This window comes from Penicillium odoratum, assembly GCF_028828045.1.
Source record: "Penicillium odoratum strain IBT 22623 chromosome Unknown utg000006l_segment0_segment0, whole genome shotgun sequence".
NCBI classification, from domain to species: Eukaryota; Fungi; Ascomycota; class Eurotiomycetes; order Eurotiales; family Aspergillaceae; genus Penicillium; species Penicillium odoratum.
The window spans coordinates 1,608,079-1,632,116 of record NW_026643148.1 but is presented as its reverse complement, the minus strand read 5'-3'; the positions used below and the strand labels follow the sequence as shown (position 1 = coordinate 1,632,116).

Below are 24,038 nucleotides of genomic sequence, written 5' to 3'. Positions count from 1 at the left end.
CTTCTGAAGTTTAGTGAAAAAGACTCCAAGAGTGCCCAAGTGGGTTGATTTTCGTTATCGTTATCGGGTAAGCAAACTGAACCAAACCAAAGTTCCCGTTTCTCCGAAACTAAACTACAACCCCATTTACTTCTTCTTTTTCCTTGGTCTTTCTCCTACTTGGTTCAGTCTACTTCACTTCACTCCGGAAGTGGGAGACATATCTGCATCTTCTGCATCTTCCTTTATATTTTTCATCCTAGAATTTGTTGTCTTTTTTCCATTTTCCCTTCTCAAGGACTCAGTTCCTACAACAATGTCTTCCTCAACCCACTTCTCAGACCCCCCGAGCTTCCAGCAACAGTCCAATGAGTTTATCTCTTGGCTTGAATCTAACCCGGGTGTGAAGGCCAACCCAAAGATCCTTCTGGCAGACTTGAGATCTACAGGAGCAGGAAGAGGAGTCGGTAAGCTCATCCCAAAAACCCCCGCCACCCATCACACAAAATCACACCCCGAGCACCCAAAAACTTCCAAGAAAGGAATTTCCCACTAATCAAATCACTTTTTTATATGCATAGTCGCTCGAGCCAGCATCTCCGAAGGTGAAGAACTATTTTCCATTCCGCGGTCCCTCATCCTCGCTGTCCAAAACTCAGACCTGAAGAGTCTGCTACCACAAGATGTTGAGGCGCTCGGCCCATGGTTGTCTTTAATGCTAGTCATGCTTTATGAGTATCTTCGCGGAGGACAGTCGAAATGGGCTCCTTACTTCCGGGTCTTGCCCAATCGTTTCGATACACTGATGTTCTGGTCGGAGGCTGAGCTGCGGGAGCTGCAAGGTAGCGCCATTGTGGACAAGATCGGCAAACAGAGTGCAGACGAGTCTATCCTCCAATCAATTGCGCCTATTGTTCGGTCTAACCCGGCTCTGTTCCCGCCAGTTAATGGTCTTGCATCTTATGAGGGTGATGCTGGCACTGCCGCTTTGCTGGAGCTGGCTCATATCATGGGATCCTTGATTATGGCTTATGCGTTTGACATCGAAAACGGTGAAGATGATGACGATGAGGAAGAAGGTGATGGTGGTGATGAGAGCTTCATGAGTGATGACGAAGATGAACAATATCCCAAGGGTATGGTTCCGCTCGCTGATCTTCTCAATGCTGATGCGGATCGGAATAATGTGAGTATTATGACTTGTCTTGATCAACCTTCGCATCTGTACTAATTGATTTGAAGGCACGTCTCTATCAAGAAGAGGAAGCATTTGTTATGAAAGCTATCAAGCCGATTCAAGAAGGCGAAGAAATCTTCAATGACTATGGCGAAATTCCCCGCGCAGATCTGCTCCGCCGCTATGGCTATGTCACCGACAATTACTCCGTGTACGATGTTGTCGAGTTAACTCTAGGCGACGTCTGTCAATCAGCCGGACTTCCAAATAGCGACGTGGAATCCCAGCCTAGAGTAGGTCACGCAATGTATCACATGGAGATGTGGCATGACTTCCATTAAATTTGAAAACAGTTCAACTAACTCCTGATATAGCTCCAACTTCTCGATGAACATGATCTTATTGAGGATGGTTATGTGATCCCCAGGCCAGCTCCCAATGCCAAACTTGAGGACATCCTTCCTGCTGAGCTGGTCGTCTTGCTCACCACACTCACTCAGTCACCAGAAGAGTTTGAGCAGCGTCGGTCAAAGAACAAGCCGCCCAAGCCGTCTATGGATGTTAGCCAAGCCGGTCTTCTTTACAAGGTTTTGCAATCCAAGCAGGCGCGGTATGCCACTTCCCTCGAACAGGATCTCGACTCCCTATCCGGATTTCTGCCACCCAATGCGCCTCCAGCTCTGGAGGGTCCTGCTCGGCGACACAAGATGGCTCTGCAGGTCCGCATCGGCGAGAAGGAGGTCTTGCGTTCTGTGATGACAATGCTCGAGTCTCTCGCCCCAGGCGCGTCCCAGAAACGGTCTGCCAACGGCGATGGCCGTCATTCCCGAAACACCAAGCAGCGTGTGTGAATCAGCCGACGCGAGCTAGTTACTACTCCACGAGAATCTTGTCGAAATCCCACCGACTCGATGCTCCCTACAAAAGCAAATGGCGACAGCGATTTTCGCGAATGATTATATTGTGTTAGATTTTTGATGTCTGTTTTTCTCTTTTTTTCCGCCTTTCTCCCTTTCCCAGAAATGCAGGCATCATAACTTCGAGTCGTCCATCATACAAAAGGCCGGTCACCAACCGCGCACGCTCCTCAGGTTTTCAGAAAGATATTATGTACACTAATAAATGCAGAGCACGCCGATCCAGGTCGGAGATCATGACGAGACCCGCGAATCGACTTCAAAGTCTGCATCAGGATGAAAATTGGAAGAGGTGTGGAGGGTGCGGATGGCGCGGAGAAGTCGAAAAGCGCAGAAAGCAAAAGGCCAGGCTCCATCAAATCCCTTCGCCGCCAGCGGAATCGTCAAACATGAAAAGGGGTACTAAAACTACAGAGGTGAGAAGGTGGAAAAAGGGATTGTGACGAAGGGGGAAACAAGCAACACGAAACGCCCGCCAGATGCTGCAAAAAGAAAATAAAAAAGTGGTGGTTGTTCAGGCCTCCGACGAAGCAGCTACAACACTAGGCGCAGGAGGTGCTCCCGGGTTCCCAGGTTGGTCGCCTTGCAATCGCCGTTGTTGGGCCTGGGCCTGGACTGCCTGAGCTTGCGCCTGCGCATGAGCCTGGGCAGCCACTGCGGCCTGTTCACGGGCTTTCGCCATGGTGATGGCTCGGTGCTGCATGATCTGGATGCTATACCCGTCTGTCTCATAGACGGGCTCCTCGTCGGAGTCTTCTTGGTCGAACTTGAAACGATCGGTTTTGATGGGATCCATTTCAATCTTACAGCGCGCTGCGAAGTTCCGGCGGTCGATCATCAGCCGACCACCTCGTCCGACACGTCTACGGAATGAAGGCATTCGATGCGGCTCCTCGTGCATTTCGAGGGCCCGCGAAGCAATTTTGTCTCGAGAGAACAGAGGGCTGGTGACATCTATTGTGTCCATATCGCCAGATGACTCTGATGATGGTGGTGTGGGTAATTGTGCGGTGAAGGCAGGTCGGAATGCAGCAACATCGAACGTCCTCTCGGGAGGTGGAGAAAGTGGTGCTCGGGTATGATCTACATAACCCTCGTTCCACTTGATATGCTTGGTGATGTTCGCCTTGATATCGCGCAAGATTTCGTTCTCCTTCTCGGCCTGAACATCTTCCAGCAATTGCAGGTCCTCTGCGCCTGACATGCCTGCCTTGAGCGGCAAGCGGAGTTGAGGTATATTTGGACGTTGACCAGGAGGGATCTCCAGTTGCTTCTTCTTTGGCTGTGATGGGTCAATACATGCAATCCACGACATAACCAGCGATTTGCTTACCTTCTGGTTGATAAGATCCTCGTCGTCGTCCTTTATGTTCAACTTGCGCTTCATCTCCCTGACCTCGGCTCGCTGCAAGAAGAGAGTCCGCTCCATTGACAGCATCTCCTTTCGGGCCACTTCGCGTTGACGCACCAATGCGACAACCTGCCGAGCATCTTCAAGCTCTTTCCGCAATCGGCGCAGCTTCTCAACACTCTGGGCATCGCGGCCACGAGTTTTACGGATCTGGCGCACTTCACGTCGGCGGAAACAGACGTATGGATCACTATCGTCGGTGTCTTGACCGGTTTCGAACTGAAGATATGCAGTGTCAGCACAGCTTTGGATTGAATCTTCGCTGAAAAAATGCGCAACTCACCTTGAGGCTGGGTTCCAGCGAATTGTTGTTCGCCGCGGTCCGACGGGACTTCCAATGGGGATAAATGTGTTTGGCGAAGTGCTTTACAGCTTCCTCTACGGTAGAGTCCATAGACTCCTCCATCTCCGCGAAGGTCAGGACCGGTGGGTTATCAACCGCTGCAAAGGGTTGCTTGGCCTGCGCCGTCTCCTCAAAAAAGTTCATGGTGGCTTCGAAATTATCCTCGGAGCAAGGCGTTGACGCGCCATTCTTCTGGTTGAAGATTTTGAGGAAAACATCATCTTCCTCTGTCATGTTATACGGGCATCCACAGCAATCCTCGACCGTAGCCGAGGAGCGGATGTATGTCGCTGGTTGCGAAAAGAGCGGCGGGTAGAGTTCGTCATATCGTAGGTTACTGAGGATGGTTTCGGGGGTAGGAATATGCGCGTCGTTGACTTTGCCCTGCGCAGTCAGATTGATTGCGACTTGCAAGTGAAATTCCTATGGTACACACGCGGGTCAGCATCGTGAAAATTTCGTGTCGATTTGGTGATGATGTCACGTGATTTATAGGGGTGAGGCTAAAACTGTGGCTAATGGGGGGGAGAGATGATGACTCACCGATTCCTCAGCTTTTTCGACACCAGTCTCTATCTGTTGGTGGTTTTGGATGTCCTCGTCTAAGACATCAATTTCCTCCTCACGAACGATGGGAATGGAGGCCTTGGAAGTGAGCTTCTTGGGGCGCGTCCGGCCCAGGCCCCCGTACCGAGTCATAGCGTCGGAGAGGGCAAAAGGGCAACGACCATGAGAGGTCCCGGGGTAAAATTGGGTTCAACGTAAAGCTTAGATCATGCGCTATGTCGTGGTCGTATTTTGGAGATGAAAATCAGATGGGAGGGGGGAGGTATTGACGACTGATAACAGGCGGCTCTGGGGCAGGCGGTTGGGTTGACGTTGCAATGTCACCCGGTGATGGCCTGTTTTGGGGGCGCGCACGGGCTCAGGGGCTCGCTTGTTGATCCGAAACGGGTTAGTGCGGGGCTGGGCATTATCAGATTCATGTTTCCCCATCGCTCCTCCCCTTATTTCCCCAACTTCCTTTCTGGGTCTCAAGTTACCTAAACATTAAAGCTTGCTTTTTTTATCACCTGATCCCATCTAGCCTTACTTCCCTTTCTCCACACTTGATATTTTTTGGCCTTCTCTTTGCCCCATCTACCCCTCAACCTTAGTATCTCCTCACCATGGATTCCCCCGCTCAACCAAATGCTGCTGCCATGCATAATGTGCAACGCCGACGAGGCTCCGTGGGCACTACCCAACTTTTTGATAACATCGTTTCTACTTCCAACTGTACGTGACCCACCGGTCGGAACCTTCTACCTGAGTGCGTACAAAGCGACCGTCGGCTGACAGGGGTAAAACAGTCGACCGTGAGGAGGTGGACCGACTACGGAAGCGTTTCATGAAGCTGGACAAGGTGCGATCATTTCCATTTCTTTCCGACGGGCGCATACACAAATGAACTAACTCTTTCTTTATTAGGACGGGTCCGGCACTATCGATCGCGACGAGTTCCTTTCCCTCCCCCAGGTTTCCTCCAACCCACTTGCCACGAGGTACATCTCGTTCCATCCATACGAATACAAAAGAACCCGTTATTCATCCCTGACTTGCTATTAGAATGATTGCGATCTTCGACGAAGATGGTGGCGGCGATGTCGACTTCCAAGAATTCGTGACTGGACTTTCGGCATTCAGTTCCAAGGGCAACAAGACGGAGAAGCTGCGGTTTGCATTCAAGGTCTATGACATTGACCGTGACGGTTACATCTCCAACGGCGAGTTGTTCATCGTGCTGAAGATGATGGTGGGCAACAACTTGAAGGATATTCAGCTGCAACAAATTGTGGATAAGACTATCATGGAGGCCGATAAGGATGGTGATGGACGGATCAGCTTCGAGGAGTTCACTGGAATGGTTGAGAGTACCGATGTGAACCTCAGTATGACCCTGAGTAAGTTCATTTTTTTCTTGCCGTTTGCACAACCTGTGGTTCGCCAGATTTGGGTGCTGACATCAACGTAGACCAAATATAGTGCATGTTATCAGTACCGGGGCGTCTCTCTCTGCAGCTTGTTATCTATTTGCGCTTCCTGACTTTTTCTTCTTCTTTTGGTTCAACTTCCGATGCTCCACCTTGACCTCGCCATTGATCATGTTTTGGAGAAGTGGAGCACGCGATATGACATGACTATATGACCAGCGACGTTTGATTTATGTAGTTTAGTGGATTCCCGCCAACCAAATTCGGGAACGCCTCGTGAGACAGACGGGGAGATAAATTCCTCCTCCCCTATGATATATGAAACACTTGAAACCAACCATGTGCCATCTGATACCCCCAAGGCCGAGTCAGACCTCAGCCTCATCCGCGAACTCTTCGGGCCAACCTCTTTCCGCCCGGACTGCAACGTGGCCCATACCAACCGGGAAGTGCAGCTGTAATTTCAATGCTGCCACTGGTGCCAAACCACTCGGAAGGACAGTGGCACCGATTCGCCTTCTCTTTCCCTGGACCATTTTCTTCTCTTTTGGGTTTATTTTCCGTGAGGGCTATAATTGGCAAATCGTCAGCTGACAGGGTTCGCATGAATCCAATATATATATATATAGATAGTTGTTATTGTATTATTACTCCTGTTACATGCGATTCGGGTCATGTATGATCTCGGGATATGAGTCCTGTTTCATAACTGTCCAGGATTAGGTACCGCCGAGCTAGGTACCATTACCAAGTGGGTAGTCCCTAACGAAAATCTTGAAATTCTTGGAAATTAGGATGACTGGTAGGGCGAGAAATTTCCGAGGAGAAAAGGAAGATGTTCAGCCCTTCCCCGGTGCGACTAGTGGCCCGCCCACCGGGCTCCTGGTCTATATCCACCCGATCAGACTGATCCCCGAATGGCATTATTCGGTGTGACCTGGTTGAGTTACTTTTGCTTACCGGTTCGTGAGATACCAAGTATCTACTAGTATCTTCTACTGACTTGATTTGCATTTCTGACAGAAACATGGCGTTCTACGCTCTACGTCCCTACAGAGTATATGTATATTGCATGCAATGCAGGTCATTCCAGGATTTCCAAGGTTTACCAGCCTCACTTTCCGGCATTCAATGGAAAGAAATATGGAATAAATAAAATAAGTAAAGTAAGCTAGTGAAACCCTTTTTGACCCTAACCTCGGCACGTCCCCATCCCAACCAGAACGTCGGATCTAGTTGGGGGCGTAATGACATTGATCCACTGAAGTGGATTTTAGGGGGATTTTGACAGTCACTGGAAGATCGGCAATCGGGCAGACAGTGGAACTTGCATGTCTCGGATTAGGTATTTGTATTTGTATTTTCCTGCATCAATTGTTTTTTTTTCGTCAATACAATCGGTGAGAAAAGGGGGCAACAGGCTTGGAGCAGCTGTCCGGGCAATCGACGGAATGTACAAACTTAAGCCCCTCAAGCTTCACCCCTTTTTATACCTTTATTATGCCTTGAGATATGTTTCTTAGATTTTATGATTTCAAGCTTGTTTCGGCTCTATATATGATGCAGGTTCCTATTTCCAGTCTGTTGGGTCAGGATTTGACACTTTCTTCAATCAGAATTGCTTTTTTCCAAGCTTTTTTTCCCCCAGGTAAGGAGATTGGTATTTACCCTAATTAGGTCATAGGGCACCGCCACGGCTTCATGGATCGTCAGCCCCAGGCATAAGAGTTACACATCGAACAAGAGAAAAAAGACACAAAACACAAATCAGAAATATATTAAATATGAATTGAAATCGAGCATTTCTCATCAATTCCCCCACCTGACCTTTTTGGGCGCCCAAGCTGAGACTTGGATTTTCCCTTTTTTTTGGTTTTTTTCCTCTTTTCTCTCGCTGCATCCAACTATTTCCCCCCCCCCCCCCCCCCCCCCTCCCTTGTCTCCATATAATTTTTATTTATTTTACCTACCTTTTACCCCCTTTGCTCTATCACATCCCTTGGGGAAAGAAACTCCACCAGGAACCATTGCACCGGGTTCCCGGGCGATCGCAGACGTACAGGCCCGAAACGAGTTTAGGCGTAGATCACACCGATCGGACTAGCGTTCCCCTTATAGTAGATAGTCTCAAATACTATGCCCCTTCTCTACCCAAGCCCCAGGTACTCGGTCCAACCATGACACGAGCCCGATGAAGTCATGCTTTCCCCTTAGTAAGTTTTTACTTTTTTCTTTTTCTTATTCTTCATTTTTTGATCTCCCCTGTCCTGATTTCTGATGATCATTAATCAGATTCGTCATATTCGAACTTTTCGCCTTGACAATTTATACAAATTGATTTGAGGATTTATTCTTATTTCCTTTTCCATCCGGGAAAGTCTAGATTCCGTGGAGTTGGCGCTGCGACTATATATTGTACATGTCGACCCAGACTAAGGTATATATACTCTTGACTTGTTACCACCCATCGCATCAGCTGAACCAGATCTAGAACCAACTTGAGCATTGATAAAGATCTCATAGAGTCAGCACTGAAGAGAGCCTTGGGAAAAGACAACTTTGTACTTGGAAAAAAAAATTCGCCGCCAACACTTGAGCCCAGCGCTTCATTAATTCAAGGCCATCAAGCTGGCATCCTACGCAAGTCCGCCTCTGTCCCCTAAGCATTGGGCCGATCTAGATCTGCGCAGGTCCGTGTGGGACATACTCATGGATGGCGACCAACGTATGAAGCAGAATGAGCGATTGATGGCGCGATCTGGGAATGGTACGGCCAGGAGCCGTGCAACCGATCATTTCGACTCGACAATGCATCCACGTGGAGAACAAACGGGGATGTCGCAGGCACCAGAGCGAGCTCAAATATCCTACGACTACGGATACACAGGCTCCTTCCACGGCGGTTCACTACAGCCCCACGAGGTTCCTGGTTACCCGCCCGAATTCACGCGAACACGCCAGGGCCAGGGCCAGGGCCAGGGCCAGGGTCAAGTCATCCAACAGCAACAGCCACAGCATCCACAACATCCCCACGCACGGCGACGAACGCCACACGACCCTGCGCCGCCGTTCGTACCGTACGAGTCGGCAATGCTGTACGGCTTCGGTCAGCAGGGTCCAGCACAAGGACCCTTTGACGTTGTTCCACAGTACTCGCCACGGCAGTCTGCAGCGATTGAGGCCCTGTCGAACCAATTTGCCGTTCCACAGTATTTCAACCCAGAAGAGTCTACCGCTACGGGGGTCCCTTCTCTCTCAACTTATCTGGGCGCGCAGCAAATCCCATATAATCACCCCGGTCCCATGGCGCGCCCGAGTGCCGCTCAGCCTTTTCCCGCTACTATGTCTGATTTCACTCCGATCGGTACCGCGGGGTCGGGCCGATTGGATCCGCCGCCTATACAGCATCATACGGATCCTCCTCAGCTGCCTGCTTCGGATCTTTCTTCGCTCGAGGAGGCGTATTCCCAGTATCAGCGCGCTCTGCGCAGCACCTTTGACAATACTCGGACGGGGCGATTGGTGGAAGCGAGTCGATCATTGCTGGAAATTTCCGAGTGGCTTGTGACTAACTCGCGGGATCTTGGTATGTTTGTAATTTTTCTTCTTTTTTTGGGGGATTGATAAGCTTTGTCGTACCGCATCGCATTTTGGACTGGACCCTTTTTTCCATCTGTGAATCACTTTTTATTTGTTATCTTTTATCATTTTTCTTGTTACCATTTGAGCCTGCAGACACGCGTCATTCAATCATCATCTGACATGTTTGGAGAGACTAATTTTGCTTTTGTGATACATAGGAATTCTACGCGACGACCATCTTTCTTACCCTGACCGCCTAGAACTGTGGAGAGAATTCAATATCTGTTGGCTAGCCATGTGTCAGAAACAGAAAGATCTTACCCAGGATTACATTGCAGGTCACTCATCGGCACAAGTTAGTATACTTCCTCGAGATCGCATGGAGGCGATGGGGAAAACTTTGCTTCAGCTATGTGATCAACTAGAGCAACATGGCCTAGTGGATTACCAGATGGGGATTTGGGAAGAGGAGATCCTATGCGGTAAGTTGCAATCCCCGTCCTTCCAAATAACCCCAACTAAAATCAAAATGACATTAGTGCTCGGACAATGTCTCGATCTACTGGAAAGCAAACCAGAATTACGTATGCAAGCGGTTCCTGAACTACCCACCGCAGCCCCACGGCCTTGAAAACCCTAACTTTATATCTTTCTCTCCGGCGACCACATCTCCCTATTAATCTCAATCGACAAAGTTCCCAGGGCCCAAAAAGCACATTCTACCTTCAAAAAAAGCGCAAAGCAGAAACAAAAAACAAATACACGGGCTGGAAAATATCTCCCCGGAGAGAATCTACTGGTTTGCGACGGGCAAACACAAATGACGGGCGCCGGCGCCGGCGCCATGGATAGGCTATTGCCTGCTAGCGCCACGCCAATCGCCCGACGATCACAACACAATTTGAGATCAGAAACCCGGAATTTTCCTCAAGCGCCAATGAATCTTCATCATCACTATGATTCAGGATCCGATCAATCAATCACATCGCAATCTAGATTTCTCTTTCCCTTTACCCCTCTCTATCCTTTCCTCTATTCATTCCCCTCGGCATTAGCGCTCAGTTTACTCAAAAAGTTTCCCCGCTCGGACAAAATGTGATGTGATGGGATCAAATGGCGGGATCTATTTCTATACTAGTATGAATTTGTCGTAGTGGCTGGGACTCGCTTCGGACTATTTTGGATGAGATGACGAGTACTCCGTACTTCGTACAACCTGTATATATGTATTTGTCATGCTGTGATAGTGACTCGTCTATTTTTTTACCATCGCCTCTCTAATTTTCGTATGGGTCCATCAACTGTAATCTAAGGACCTGCCAAGTGTCATGCAGGTGATGCCGAGTTTCCAGTAATTTGGGTCGGCGAGTCGCCCATTGACCGCTCAGCAAGTTAGTCTACTTATACATTAGTCAGCGTATACACCAGTTGTTTTGGTCCACCAAGTGCCCAGATAGACCATCTAATTTCAACACTTCTTGATCAGCATTGGCATATAGAACCTTATCAGGCTGGACTTGAAGAAGCAACATGCGATCCACTTCAATCAGAAATGATTCATGATTTGGGATATCGGGAAGCAAAGAAGGGGCAAATTGACTAAGTAACAGTCACTGCTCCGGTCCAAGCATCAAGAAAATAGCCTAGGAGGTATTGCAAACCAAAAGCGTTCCAGTTTAGTATGAAACAAATCGAAGCGAGATGCTGTATGCAATGAGCTGGAAGATTACATAACAATGAAGAGGGATCATACCGTAGGAGAAAAAAATCTATGTAGCCACGTGCTTCCCTTCTATCCGAGGTCTCTTCAAATGTTCGTTTCCCTCTTCTTTCCTCCATCCAGAGTTGACTAATAAATTACCACGGTTGCATCACAGCCAAGGAATTATTCGGCTTCTGCACCTCTCAGTAAGGGCGACGACTCATCCGTTACGGAATCTGTTTCTTCCGGCAGCTCAAAATTGCAGAAGAAGAGAAAGAAGCTAAAGAACTTAAAAGATTATTCTCAGTCCCCCTCGCCCTCCACAAAGATGAAGACGACAGCAGCACTGGTATCACCTGTCCTCACCCAGATCTCAGGTCCAGCATCTCCCTGTCCCCCAAAAGTCACCTACCATATCAAAATTCAATATTAGCCGTAAGGACATGGCCCCGAAGCTGAATGGTTCAGACGAATTTTGCCAGTGGAAAGAGGATTTGCAACTGCCGAGCCCATGGGCGTTAAGGACAATTCAGGTCATTGAAGGAAAGTTTTTCGTTCTCCATTGTGGTATCAAACTTGTGGTACCTAGCTATGATGAAGTACGAAATGTCGTATATGCCTGAGCTGGTACATGTTCCTGTCTGCCGTCCAGGAGAGTTCGCCTAACCGTCTGTCCTTGGATAGCGACTCTACCTGTGGAAATGACTTAGTCTACCTAGGAGGATCTCGTAATGGGTGCAATTCTTTGACGCGCAACCTGGCCGAGCCCGCTTTCGACCTCCGCTCCGAGACTGAGATTGCCGTCGGTACTGTTGCTGACATGCGAGACGCCCTCAACCATGCAAGCCTGCGCTTGGTTGAATGGGCTGGCACTGCAGTGAAGAGTTGTAAGAAGTCTTTTGGGATTACCATCAAAATGGAATTTCCTGTGACGGCGGATTTTGCCAGCGAGGTCACAAAGATGGCCAGTCTGAATAATGGCCCGCGTTCATGTATTCGCTTCTTGACACTAATCGGACCAGCATTGCTGAAGCCAGAGCCAATTTGCTCACGATCCAAGAATGCTTGAATCATATTTGAGTTGAAAATGACACAGACGATGCTCGAAAGAAAGTAAAGCTCATTGTTCTTATTTATGTAGCTTCTTGCTGTAGACTTTCATTTGGCCAGCTCAAGCAAGTCGCCCAAGCGGGACCAAGGAACATATTAATCGACTCGATGATATATCCACCTCCATCCCCGAAGATCCAATGGTCACGTCGCGAATGCAGGAGAACCGCATAATGAGCAAGTATCACAAGCGCCTCCGGTTGGCGGCGTGAAAGTAAATCGATATATTCAGCTTTTACAATCACAGGCCAAGCAATGATAACGCTAGGCGATGCTGAAGTCGTCTTTGCCGCGGCCATCACCCCCTGTAGCGACATTATGGCGTGGTGGTATGCTTCGCTGGTTGAGTCCTCCATATCCACTGATTCTGTGAGACTAAGCAGGTTCTCAAATTCCTTAGGAGCGCTATTGTTTGCTTCTTGCAGCGAATCGGCGATATTAAGAAACGGACCCAGCTCGGTTTGACGAAGATAATCCCAAGATCCATTTATAACGGCTCGCACGCCTTGATGTACGCGAATGTATTGTGTGAAGCTGTCCAAGAAGTCGTCGAACGTGCCACTGCGGAAAACAAGGGTATCGCAGAGCATGTAGATACCGAGTAGAGACGAAAACATGAAGACGGCGATGCAAGAATCCATATTGACCTCTGGCTTCATGGTGTTGAATATTGACAAGGCATGCGTTTGCATATGAGAAGCCCGGTACCGATAGATTTGTTGCTGGTCTGGTCGTGTAATGCTTAAATGTAGAGACGATATGGCAAGTGCCTCATCCATCAGGTAGGGGGCTGATAGGCAATGTTTGAGTATCTCTGTAAATGACACGTTGGCGTATGTAGAGTCTATGCAGAATATAGATTGAGACTCTGAGGTTAAATGATGCAAAAGTTCCACATGCATCATATTGACGGGGCTAACGTCTTCCGAGTCAATTGATTCTCCATTTGGAGATTTTGGGATTGCTCGGGGTTTTGATGAGGCTCTTTGAGTTGGCGTGTGATCTCTCGATGGTCCATCAATGTAGAAGCATGGACGCTCGGAAGTAATACAGTGGGAGCAAATTGGGTGCTTTTCGTCACACTTCAAATCGGTAAGCTCCTTTAGCTTCATTTGCCACCTTGCATTGGGAGCTGGTCATACCTTTATGTGGCGTCGCTTGCACTCAGCGCATCCATTTCTGGACTTTTTATGGGCTCTGCGGGGCATTCTGACTTTACGACGAATCTGAAGGAGTTTAGAATCTGCTTCCTAAGAATCCTATGGGCTACGAGTGGATCGGAAAAGGTGTTCCTCCATGTTGTGGTTACTGGTTTTAGGTGGCGGTGTGAATGGGCAGTATGGTCCGTTTTGTTGCTGCCTGAGGCTGAGACAGGCCCTACTCTGAATACTGAATAATATTTCCTGCCATTCATCGTTACGGAATTTGATTGACGATCTATTTGAATTATTTCACTCAATTATATTCAGGGCATGCTACATTCCGAGTTCGTTTTCAAAAACGGCTGTAGTTCACTCGGATACCACACAGCAAAGCAAACCATGGCTATGAACATAGGAACAGCATCGAAAATGTAGTTGGGCCATTCATGGCCCAGAAGATACCCATCATTACCCAGACCATACTCAACCACACGGAAGATAGATCGAATGAGAATCATAGCGCTAACAGCGTACAGACTATGGAGGTGCTGTTTCCATGGTACAGCATCCCGAATAGCTGTAGGTGTAGGCGTCTTACCCATTCTTCGGGCAAAAGTAATTGCGGTGACCACGAAGAGAACAAAGGTGATGATCTGTAACACTAGGCCAGCAAGAACAATGTCTTGTCCTATACTGGTGAGGCTGCTTTGGGCCATCAAGCCTGCACCACCACCTTGCACAAAAAAAGTCACGATATCACAAGTAACGAATATCTTTGTGATCAAATCGATGCGGATGGGAGAATATTCCTCCCCATTGACGGCGCGGATGATGCGAGCAAGGACCATGTAGACGGCGGCGGCGAAGAGCGTGGGTGCAAGGAGGACAAAAACACTTTGAATGATATATGGCATCAGTTTGCCCGTGTTACTGCTGGCGCCTGCCCGGGCGGCATATCCGATGACTTCAACTATAATGATCAAGGCGAGTCAGCGTATGCGTCTGAAGACTGACCTTGAAGGAAATACTTACATAAACCACCGATGGCGAAGGGAATTGTGAAGCGAACTTTTGTTTTGAAGAGCTTCCAGAAGTGGTATGTGGTGACTGCAAGGAAAAGTATAATGAAGATGACGGCCGCAGCTATTGAGGGGACATAATGCCACACGTAGTAGCCACTCTTTAATGGCTCTAGCTTGGTCATGTTATAGCCACAGATGAGGATGGAGTTGGATCAAATGAATGAGAAGATTCGCGTTTGAGATATTTCAAGTGAGAAGATGACTCGCTGAAGGACTGAAGAAATGTTCCCCAGAGATGGCTCCACGCAAGATTTAAGACAAATGGCCCATCTTAGAACCTTAATTCGAAGAAGAATATTGTTTGCATTCCATTTTTAGCTATTTTCGTTATCGAAGTTTTCCCTTCTTTACGCGTATTCAAGAAGATAAGGGTCCAAAAGACCAAGGTCAGGTCCGTGCATACGCGTATAAATCTGAGGATCCACCTAAATCTTCCGAATCTCACATCCGGCTTGGCAATTTTCTAAAATGAATCCATTAGGCACTTATACTAATTTTAAAACAATATAAACGTAAACGGCCTTCAGGGTGAGCAGGATCATAATCGATGTTCAAGTAATAGGAGCAGTACACCTACTACAATATATGGAAAGTGCAGAGAGATATGGCACCAGGATGGCGTGAGGGATTGGTCAAGACACAGATATCATGTCTGATGGTATAAAGAGTAGAGACCTCCAAAGTTTTATGGTCTGCCTATGGTGAATAATTTTATGAAACTACACTGAAGGCACCAATTTCTAGTAGCAAAATTCTATACGCGTATTCGAATCGGGTCTACGGAGTAGAGGGGGCTGAGTGAATTTAGGTTGGCGCTTGTAGCGTAGAAGTGGGCCCGACCCGCTTTTAAGATACAATACGCTTAATTATGTATTTATTTACGCGTATGTATTTTAGTATGCTATTGCCAAAACTCTTTCTTAGTGCTTAAATAGTATCGTCTATTTTTCATTCATACTACTTTCAACATCGCTGCTTCATCTCTCTTTTCCTAATTTTTATCTCGCTCGCTATCAACACACCTTCTTTTAGTCTGTATCAAGCGGATACCCAACATGCAAGAAATCGTCCCTCGTTCCTATACATTTTGGTATTATGTTCCATCACTGCCAGCGGCAGTCATCTTCATGCTTATGTTCATGGTTTTGACTGGGCTTCATGCTTGGAAACTGTTCACAACTAGAACATGGTTTTGTATCGCTTTCACCCTTGGTGGTTTATGTATGTCCGCACTCGCTCAAGCACCTGTGGAAGAAGCTAATCCATCTATCCTAGTTCAAATAATTGGTTACATTGGCCGTTGCATGGCACATAGCAATACCACAAGTATGGGGCCATACATAGTGGCAAGCATGTTCATTCTCCTCGGCCCTACGCTCTACGCCGCCTCCATATATATGACCCTGGGCCGTTTAATTCGTCGCATCGGAGGAGAGCATCTTTCAATTATTCGTGTCTCTCGTCTGACAAAAACATTTGTCTGGGGTGATGTTTTGTCTTTCGTCGTCCAAGGCAATTCCTCGGCTCTTTCGGTTCTAGGGTATGCTCAATGGGGCAAGGTCGCGGTAGTTGCTGGACTAGCAATTCAGCTTATATCCTTTTCTCTTTTCTGGTATACGGCTATCATTTTTGATAAAAGAATCCGCCGCTCGCCTACTCACGAATCTCTTCTTCCTGGAATACCCTGGAAAAAGTCAATGTACATGCTTTATGTGGTCAGTGCCTTGATCATGATTCGCTCGATCTTCCGGATCATTGAATACGTTCTTGGAAACGATGGTTATCCCTTACAACATGAGTGGACGCTTTATATTTTTGATTCTGTTCCAATGGCAATTGTCATGGTGATCTTCTACATTTGGTATCCCAGTGATATCGCGCCGAAGACAGATCTTGAAGGGAGCATGCCCCTGGCACATGTCTACTCGCAAGTCTAACAATTTCGGAGCTGGGCTTCCACTATTCATTCTCTGAGCCATTATTCATTTCATTTTATTGGGCTTCTAATAATGCGCTGTATATTTTTCCTTTTTCTTTTGTTCAATGAAATGGCATTATAGACGTCTTTTTTACTAAATAGCCTTTCAAGTACTGAAAAGCGTTCATTTTCTGTCACTGTGAGTCATTGAACTAAGCATTTTGAGTTCTGCACCGAGATCACTGCCCTATGTAACCGTTTAATGAAAAGCCGATACTCAAAACGATAGCAGTCAAAAGCCCTTGTCTGTTCCATTCATACATAATCACTATCATCTCCCGAGTCGTCCTTATCACCCATGCGAAGAAATTTCTCAATAATTATGCCATCCTGTAAGCCTCTCACCCTCCATTGCCGAAGCAAGTCTTGACCTTCCTCATGCATAGATGTCACTATGCCCGTTCGAGTACTGTCATTAAAGGCAGCTTGAATGCTGCGCTTAATACCCTGCCCAGGGTATGCGACAAGACCAACGCCAGCTGCACAACACAATGTATCAGTAACAAAGAGCAATTAAGACGCCAAGATCGAGAAACAAAGAACCAATAAATCTTACCGTGACCCATCTTAGCAAGCACTCCAAACGTTCCTTTGAAGATTCCACCGGCAAAGCCCAGAGCGCCCCCATCTCTAGCACCCTTATAAGGCTGATACAACGGATCAACTAAGCTTTCAGCCATTCCAACCGCGAATGTTTTGGCACCTGCTAATACTCCAGACTTCCAGTCCTTGACTCTCTCATTTTCATGAACTTTGTCTCCATATAGACCGGGAAGCACGCGAAAGCCCTCGGCAGCGGCTAATGGTAGATCGACTAAGGTGCCAGATACAAACCTCCCTAGAAATTTGCGAGAGGCTTGAGCCGAGGCTGAAGCCATCGCAAGAGCTTTGCCTTTCTCTTTGGGCTCCAACCTATCCGTATCTGTCAAATCGTTCATGGATCGAGCTTTTCGAAGTAATGAGAAATTGTCTCCAGGAGTGGAAGGTACTGGCGAAAGCAGCTGGGGCGAGTTCTTCTGCGAGTGGCTTGACGATGAAGGATTGCTGCTACCTCCCTTGTAGACTTCATAGGGCTTGTAGATGATGTCACCTCCTGCTTTGAGCATGTCAAAAGTCATCCCTAAACCAGCAGAGTAAACTCCGGTAACCGGGTCCCAGCGTTTCTTTTCGATATAAATAGGGCTTGGCTGGTATCTTTATTTGGAAAAGGGTTAGTCATTTTTCTGAGTAGAAGACATTCGTTTGTACTTACGGCTTCAATTTCTTCACGTCCAGTAGATTGTTTTCAACAAGAATCTCTGCAGCAACCTTGGATAAGTAGTACCTTTTTTTGCCCTTTTTGCATTTCCAAGATGCAGGAAGCTGTGGCAGAAGCTCACATGCAACAAGACGTGGGAGATGTTTGTGAAATGACGCTACGGCTGCCTTGACTCCATCCTCTTGTTGCATTCCGCTAGCGATAACTTGCGCTGCGCGAATTGCTTGAGGTGTCAGACAATAGCGAAATGCCTGAACCAGTCTCGATATATTCAACTGCTTATGAGGGATAGGATCTGGCCCAGCCCGAGCTGCTGAAATCATATCTCCCCAGAATGGTTGACTAGAGAGGTCAGAGAAAGAACAAGTTCTTGGTGTACATTACTTACTCGCCGAAGAAAGGCACGATGACTGTCGGTTTGCCATTTCGCAGCCCGCAGGCCGTTGTGCCAGCACCACCATGATGTACAACTGCGCTGACATGTTGAAACAACCATTCATGTGGGCAATCATCTAAGTAAAGTATATGAGGTAAGGCTGGCCCACTCAGATTACTCCATCCACGTGAAATGATTGCTCGGACACCCGTCTCGAGGATCGCTTGTAGAAGGATCTCTATCATTTTATCTGGTTCATCGATAACAATGCTCCCAAATCCGATGTAAATCGGAGGCGGTCCGGCGTTGAGGAATGCAGCGACCTCAGAGGTAGGCTCATAATCCGGGGGATCACGGAAGAAAAAACCGCAAACATCTAATACCCCTGTAAGAGACATATTTGGAATGGAGGAGAAAAGGAAAGTTCCTACCTGAATTTTCAGGCCAGTCATCTGGCTTGGGAACAAGGCCAGGAGACCAGCAGTATGTATAGGGGATTTGAAGGGTTCTGAGGAGAAAGGGACCATCAGATAGGGATATAGGCTCTAATCCTAATTCATGTATGCGCCAATCGTTGATAACGCCTCCTAGACTAGATCAGAAGGTTGGAAAATTAATCATCCGCATTGTATCACGCCACCGAATCATTCTATACTTACCCTTGCCAAGATAGCCAATCCACCACTGAATAAGAGACGCGGTTGATCCAGTCTTGATCAGGAGGGATATTGAACAAATTTGCCAAGGGATGCGGAAAAGCTCGTGTTGCAGTCCATGGCATTGTAAACATCAAGTGGAGCGGTATACCGAGGGCTTGAGCGCAATGCACATGTGCAAAGCTAGGTGGATTAGCAATAATTGCGTTTGCAACAAATGGAGCATTTGTAACTGGATCAGGCATCAGACATGCACTCCAGCACCCATGAAGGATCTCTGCCATCATCAGACGGTTCTTTTGGATGTCGCCCCCTCGCAGACTATTCATACTGGGGATCAGACCGGGATTTTTGACCATGTATGCCATCATATCAGCAGGATTGCCACCGATGGGGTAAAATTCGAGCCCCGCTTGAGCCACAAACTGCTCGAAAACATTATGTGTGGCGATCCGGACTCGATGGCCGGTTCTTTGTAGCTCCGTACCTAATGCAATAAAAGGTTGAACGTCTCCTCTACTGCCAACAATTTGAATAACGATATTGAGATTGAATCCAGGTGTCGGGACCAAGTCCTCATAGCTTGGTGGAGGCAAGCTTTGGCGTGGAACATTCGGGATTAGTTTGGACAGAGTCTTGCAAAGCCGAGAGCTCGCGTCGATTGAAATGCGACCATCATCTACATAGTGTTGGAGTCATTCTTTGATGAATCAAAAAAAAGCTTCTTACTGTTGACACGAATTCCCTGTATGTCTTGAGGTACTGCCTCATAGGGTGGTGGAGGCTGATCCTCAGGTGGCTCTGTTGTACCAGTTCCTTTGTGCTTCATATTCGCGCATCGGCGGGTTAACAATGGGTTGTAAGGCAGAAAAATTTCCACAGAAAGACCGGGAGCTGTAGGGGAGTATAAAAGAGGGCTTTTGGCTATGTGGATCAAAATAAATCGCTGAGGGTAGTAAAGATCATCAGAACAGGGCTAATACAGTTTGTCTTGGTACAGACCCACTCAGCCAAAACTCAAAATACGCGTATACGGAGGCGAGTAGCGGCCACAAGGATAGAACCTTATTTTCTTTAACGAGTATTTCACCGCTTTTACCACTTTTATATTGTCTTGGGCATTTTCATGGCTTAGGTAAAGTATTGCCCGAATGTGGGCCGTGCTTCGTCTGGTTCAGGCGGTGGAGAAAGCGGTATTATGTCTAACGTTTGCTCCGGGCGCCTTGGCGGACAAACGGACCTCCTATATTCCAATACACAGCCTTTGTAGTATTACACAGTACCTTAAGAGTATTCTTCATCCTCGGCCATTTATCGCTCGACCTTGGCAGAGCAAGATTGTTAGACTTGTATCTCATCAATGTCCACATTGCGTATTAATCTTGTTTTGCACTAATCAGCGTCAAGCGGACATTTCTAACCCTAAAGTACGAAGCGAAAGTCCGCAGTTGCATATTCACTCGGCCCTCGCCCTGACAAGCCACCGAGCTCCGGACCCCCTTGAAAAACGTGTAAAAAGCCATGGCTATCATCTTTCAATGTCTTTTCTTGAAGTTGTTTTTCTTTTCCTTCTCTTACAACCCCCCTGTCTATCCTTTTCGTGTCTATCCGTTGCTCTTATAGATCGATCTCAACAAGGTCTTCTACGCGATGTCAATGCATCAAACAAATTCGACTAGTGAGTCGACCCCAACTGAGGCCCGCAGAGGCCCAGGTATCGAGAAGGATGATCACACTTCACTACCGGCCGTAGAGGTTGCCATGAATGAACCTCCCGATGGGGGTCGTGATGCATGGTTGGTTACCTTTGGTAGCTGGTGGGCCCTCTTTATAGCTTTCGGCTGGACAAATTCTCTCGGAGTATTTCAGAATTATTACGAAAAAGAGTTATTGCATGCTTACTCTGCATCTACAATTGCTTGGATCGCATCCACCCAAATCTTCATGATGTACGGTGGCGGAATTGTCTTGGCTAAGGTGTTTGATCACTATGGGCCCCGGTGGCTGCTGCTTGTCGGCGGATTTGCCCACGTGTTTGGCTTGATGATGACCTCCATCTCTAAGGAGTATTATCAAATATTCTTGTCTCAAGCTGTCTGCAGTGCTTTAGGTGCTAGCGCCATCTACTATGCCTGCCTGGGCTCACTTGCTAGCTGGTTTCGGAGGAAACGCGCGACTTCTTTTGGATTGGCTGCCTCTGGTGCTTCTATTGGTGGTGTCATCTTCCCTGTAATGGTTGACTGTCTCATCAGCCGTATTGGCTTCGGCTGGACTATGCGCGCGGTTGCCTTCCTTATTCTGGGGGGTCTTATCATAGTCAATCTGACCGTGAAGTCGCGGCTGATTCACAAACAAAAGCCAGTCCATATTCGACAATATCTTAAGCCGTTCACGGAGATTCCGTTTCTGCTTCTGGTTATCTCGCTATCGCTCTTTTCGTTTGGATTATTCCTGCCCTTCAACTTTATTACCGCTCAAGCGCAAACCCTTGGCATGTCTTCTAAATTGGCGAACTATCTTGTGGCGATTCTTAACGCAACCAGGTAAGGAACTTGACATAACCTCTTAAACTCAGAAGACTGTGCTAATTATTACAGTGTCTTTGGTCGTATTATTCCGGGTCTGATTGCCGACCGAGTCGGTCGGTTCAATGTCATGTGTGTGGCAACCCTAACTTCGGGTATCCTCACCTTCGCACTATGGCTTACCGGCCGCTCAAACGTAGCCGTTATCCTATATGCTGCATTCTTCGGTTTCTTTTCCGGTGCTTATGTCTCCTTGACACCAGCTCTGATTGCCCAATTGTCTCCTATCCAGGAGATAGGCATTCGCACGGGAGCTTTATACTTTCTTGTGTCGATCGCTGTGCTTACAGGCAGTCCAATTGCTGGCGCACTGGTTTCTGTGGACAAGGGTAATTATGGTTATTTGGAGATTTTTGCGGGGGCCACTATGTGTGCCGGTGCCGTTTTGGTCGTCCTGACTCGTGTTGTGAAGGGAGGATTCAAGTGGACTGTTTTGTAGGATGAATTGTTGTTGATGTATTAGCGTATAGACCAGGTAGGTTCTTATTAGTTCTCGCAGTCATCAAAAACTGTTACAGAAGCACTTCGCAATAAAATAAATGCGTCCTAGACTCTCGTGAAAAAAGGAAGAGCCGTGAAAGTTTGGAAGATTGCCGGGTGATCTTAAGGAGGAATCTCCATGCATCTAGACTATGGGACATACAAGAAATTATCCCGGTTCGATGATCGTATTGGAGTATAACTAATACCAAAGATTTAGAACCTGCATGATAATCTCCATAGGGATGATTAGTAACCTGATAATCGAACTTATACATACTGTACTCCGCTTCCGATAGCGCCCTCTTTGTGAACACCGATCAAAGATATTGCTACTTCAATGGGTCATATGAGTCCCGAAATCAGGATCTCCATAGAGTTGTTGACCGCTACTATGAGAGAGCGGACTTTGATACGCAGATTCGGCGCAAACGGCGCCCCAAAAAGCGAACAGAGCAGAATTATTTTGAAACACCTTATGCATCAGTGAAATATATAAATTGTCTCCAGTAGCTTGTAGGTTCGCTACATCAATGCTCACCATCGATATTTACTTACGTCATACTAATCATTCCATATTTCACCATCACCATGCTTCCCCTTAGTCCAGATGGTGCATTTCATTTCGAGATGCTCCGTACCCTAGCCCTTGCACGCTACAAAGGCGCAGACATTGGCGAAGTCCTAGAAGCAGCCGAACACATCGAATCAGGAAACATGAAAAGCTTCCATGACGTCTTCGCCAACCTAGCTGCACGCGTCTCAGCCCAAGCCGAGGAAATAAATGCCAAACCTCACCCTATTTCCGCACGAGATGCATACTTTCGAGCTTCATCGTATTTCCGCGCAGCCGACTTCTGTATTCATTGCAACCCAAATGACCCCCGAATAAATAGTCTCTGGACCCAACAGACACTCGCATTCGATAGGGCTATCGCGCTCTTACCCACTCGTGGGGAGCAGATTATCCTCCCAGCTGACGGGTTCAACGTCCACGGCATTTTCTTCCGCGTCGGGGACAATTGCTCCATGCCCAGACCGACTCTAATTCTTGGGAATGGGTATGATGGCGCGCAAGAGGAGATGCTTCATGTTTCTGGCTTTGCTGGCCTGGAGAGAGGCTACAACGTCATTCTCTATGAAGGGCCTGGGCAGCCAACTATCCGCCGAGGGCAGAACCGAGGGTTTATCTATGATTGGGAGAAGGCCGTCACACCTATCGTCGATTACCTGCTCCAGCAGCCTGAAGTTGACAATGTACGTATAGGCTTGCTAGGATACTCGCTTGGCGGATATCTGTCTGTCCGAGCAGCGGCATTTGAACATCGTCTTGCGGCTGTCATAGCTATCGATGGGCTTTGGGACGTGTATAAGTCCTTTACGGATCATCTCCTGCCCGCTGGGTGGATAGCATCCTTTGAAGCTGGCGATACGATGGGATTAAATGCCCAGATCGATGAATTCTACTCTCGGGCCGATGCCTCTACTACACTTCGTTGGATCATTGATCAAGGATTGTGGTCTTTCAATGTGAAAGATGTGAAAGGACTACTTGATGAGATTAAGAAAATGGCACTTAAGGGAGTCGAGGGCCAGATTCAATGTCCGGTTTATATTGGTGATGCGGCTGATGATCACTTCTTCCGGGGACAGCCGGCCTGGGTGAAAGAGAATATTGGAGCGAAGGCGACTCTTAATACACTGACTGCTGCGGATGGGGCAGGCCATCATTGCCATGTGGGGGCTGCTGTGGTTATGAATCAACGACTGCTAGATTGGTTTCACGATGTGGTTTCAGAGTAGTTCAGTATTGCCTAATGTCTTGCTTGAATCATTCTGGTAGCTGAAGATGGAGGCACTGATATGGTACCTTCGCGAACGTGTGCTTATCAGCTTGAATTTTTTAATCTTTTTCTTTTTGAAGATTTGTGGATGTTATTTTCAATGCAAACGCGATGACAGCCCTGACAATCTTGACGTCGGGTTTCCATGCCCTTACATTCGGCTCGCATGCATCTCCTCTAGTTTTAGGCTTACCTCCTAGCATCTGCGATAGACTAATGAGACTCGGTCCCGCGATTTTAGTCAGTGCGCGATAATATTTATTCCACTGTGTACACCGAGGTAAGGAATGTGAGACTGTTTCGCGCTCGACACTATATGCGCATAAGTTACTATCGGCCTTACTAATTTGGTGAAGATATCTATTAAGTCTGGTATATCCTACTAATTTGGTGAAGATATGAATTTAGTCTGGTATATCCTACACGGAGTTAAGCTAGTATTA

General features: G+C 47.4%; 11 protein-coding genes across 11 annotated transcripts; 7 read left to right on the top strand and 4 right to left on the bottom strand.

The window, feature by feature from the left end:
• Nucleotides 1-295: 295 nt before the first annotated feature.
• On the top strand, nucleotides 296-2,007 carry N7520_009063 (ribosomal lysine N-methyltransferase; the record flags this gene model as incomplete). Its single annotated transcript, XM_057142997.1, has 4 exons — nucleotides 296-446; nucleotides 561-1,165; nucleotides 1,222-1,449; nucleotides 1,531-2,007. The coding sequence occupies 4 exons, from the start codon at nucleotides 296-298 to the stop codon at nucleotides 2,005-2,007; spliced, it is 1,461 nt and encodes a 486-aa protein (XP_056992285.1).
• Nucleotides 2,008-2,587: 580 nt separating this feature from the next.
• N7520_009062 (uncharacterized protein) lies at nucleotides 2,588-4,526 on the bottom strand (the record flags this gene model as incomplete). The annotated part of the gene is made up of 4 exons (XM_057142996.1): nucleotides 2,588-3,355; nucleotides 3,407-3,703; nucleotides 3,768-4,250; nucleotides 4,371-4,526. 4 exons carry the CDS (start codon nucleotides 4,524-4,526, stop codon nucleotides 2,588-2,590), a joined length of 1,704 nt encoding a protein of 567 aa, XP_056992284.1.
• Nucleotides 4,527-4,996: 470 nt separating this feature from the next.
• Nucleotides 4,997-5,852, top strand: cnaB (calcineurin regulatory subunit B; the record flags this gene model as incomplete). The annotated part of the gene is made up of 5 exons (XM_057142995.1): nucleotides 4,997-5,105; nucleotides 5,180-5,232; nucleotides 5,298-5,371; nucleotides 5,436-5,770; nucleotides 5,842-5,852. 5 exons carry the CDS (start codon nucleotides 4,997-4,999, stop codon nucleotides 5,850-5,852), a joined length of 582 nt encoding a protein of 193 aa, XP_056992283.1.
• Nucleotides 5,853-8,509: 2,657 nt separating this feature from the next.
• Nucleotides 8,510-10,013, top strand: N7520_009060 (uncharacterized protein; the record flags this gene model as incomplete). The annotated part of the gene is made up of 3 exons (XM_057142994.1): nucleotides 8,510-9,386; nucleotides 9,601-9,864; nucleotides 9,922-10,013. 3 exons carry the CDS (start codon nucleotides 8,510-8,512, stop codon nucleotides 10,011-10,013), a joined length of 1,233 nt encoding a protein of 410 aa, XP_056992282.1.
• Nucleotides 10,014-11,527: 1,514 nt separating this feature from the next.
• On the top strand, nucleotides 11,528-12,153 carry N7520_009059 (uncharacterized protein; the record flags this gene model as incomplete). Its single annotated transcript, XM_057142993.1, has 2 exons — nucleotides 11,528-11,683; nucleotides 11,737-12,153. The coding sequence occupies 2 exons, from the start codon at nucleotides 11,528-11,530 to the stop codon at nucleotides 12,151-12,153; spliced, it is 573 nt and encodes a 190-aa protein (XP_056992281.1).
• Nucleotides 12,154-12,217: 64 nt separating this feature from the next.
• Nucleotides 12,218-13,402, bottom strand: N7520_009058 (Zn(II)2Cys6 transcription factor domain-containing protein; the record flags this gene model as incomplete). Its single annotated transcript, XM_057142992.1, has 2 exons — nucleotides 12,218-13,294; nucleotides 13,337-13,402. The coding sequence occupies 2 exons, from the start codon at nucleotides 13,400-13,402 to the stop codon at nucleotides 12,218-12,220; spliced, it is 1,143 nt and encodes a 380-aa protein (XP_056992280.1).
• A 257-nt stretch (nucleotides 13,403-13,659) lies between these two features.
• Nucleotides 13,660-14,540, bottom strand: N7520_009057 (RTA1 domain-containing protein; the record flags this gene model as incomplete). The annotated part of the gene is made up of 2 exons (XM_057142991.1): nucleotides 13,660-14,306; nucleotides 14,369-14,540. The coding sequence occupies 2 exons, from the start codon at nucleotides 14,538-14,540 to the stop codon at nucleotides 13,660-13,662; spliced, it is 819 nt and encodes a 272-aa protein (XP_056992279.1).
• A 933-nt stretch (nucleotides 14,541-15,473) lies between these two features.
• Nucleotides 15,474-16,355, top strand: N7520_009056 (RTA1 domain-containing protein; the record flags this gene model as incomplete). Its single annotated transcript, XM_057142990.1, has 2 exons — nucleotides 15,474-15,639; nucleotides 15,694-16,355. 2 exons carry the CDS (start codon nucleotides 15,474-15,476, stop codon nucleotides 16,353-16,355), a joined length of 828 nt encoding a protein of 275 aa, XP_056992278.1.
• A 296-nt stretch (nucleotides 16,356-16,651) lies between these two features.
• On the bottom strand, nucleotides 16,652-19,515 carry N7520_009055 (glycosyltransferase; the record flags this gene model as incomplete). The annotated part of the gene is made up of 7 exons (XM_057142989.1): nucleotides 16,652-16,875; nucleotides 16,953-17,590; nucleotides 17,649-17,996; nucleotides 18,043-18,406; nucleotides 18,462-18,622; nucleotides 18,690-19,365; nucleotides 19,416-19,515. The coding sequence occupies 7 exons, from the start codon at nucleotides 19,513-19,515 to the stop codon at nucleotides 16,652-16,654; spliced, it is 2,511 nt and encodes an 836-aa protein (XP_056992277.1).
• Nucleotides 19,516-20,336: 821 nt separating this feature from the next.
• On the top strand, nucleotides 20,337-21,710 carry N7520_009054 (MCT family MFS transporter; the record flags this gene model as incomplete). Its single annotated transcript, XM_057142988.1, has 2 exons — nucleotides 20,337-21,229; nucleotides 21,284-21,710. The coding sequence occupies 2 exons, from the start codon at nucleotides 20,337-20,339 to the stop codon at nucleotides 21,708-21,710; spliced, it is 1,320 nt and encodes a 439-aa protein (XP_056992276.1).
• A 632-nt stretch (nucleotides 21,711-22,342) lies between these two features.
• N7520_009053 (alpha/beta hydrolase) lies at nucleotides 22,343-23,554 on the top strand (the record flags this gene model as incomplete). Its single annotated transcript, XM_057142987.1, has 1 exon — nucleotides 22,343-23,554. The coding sequence occupies one exon, from the start codon at nucleotides 22,343-22,345 to the stop codon at nucleotides 23,552-23,554; it is 1,212 nt and encodes a 403-aa protein (XP_056992275.1).
• Nucleotides 23,555-24,038: the final 484 nt, after the last annotated feature.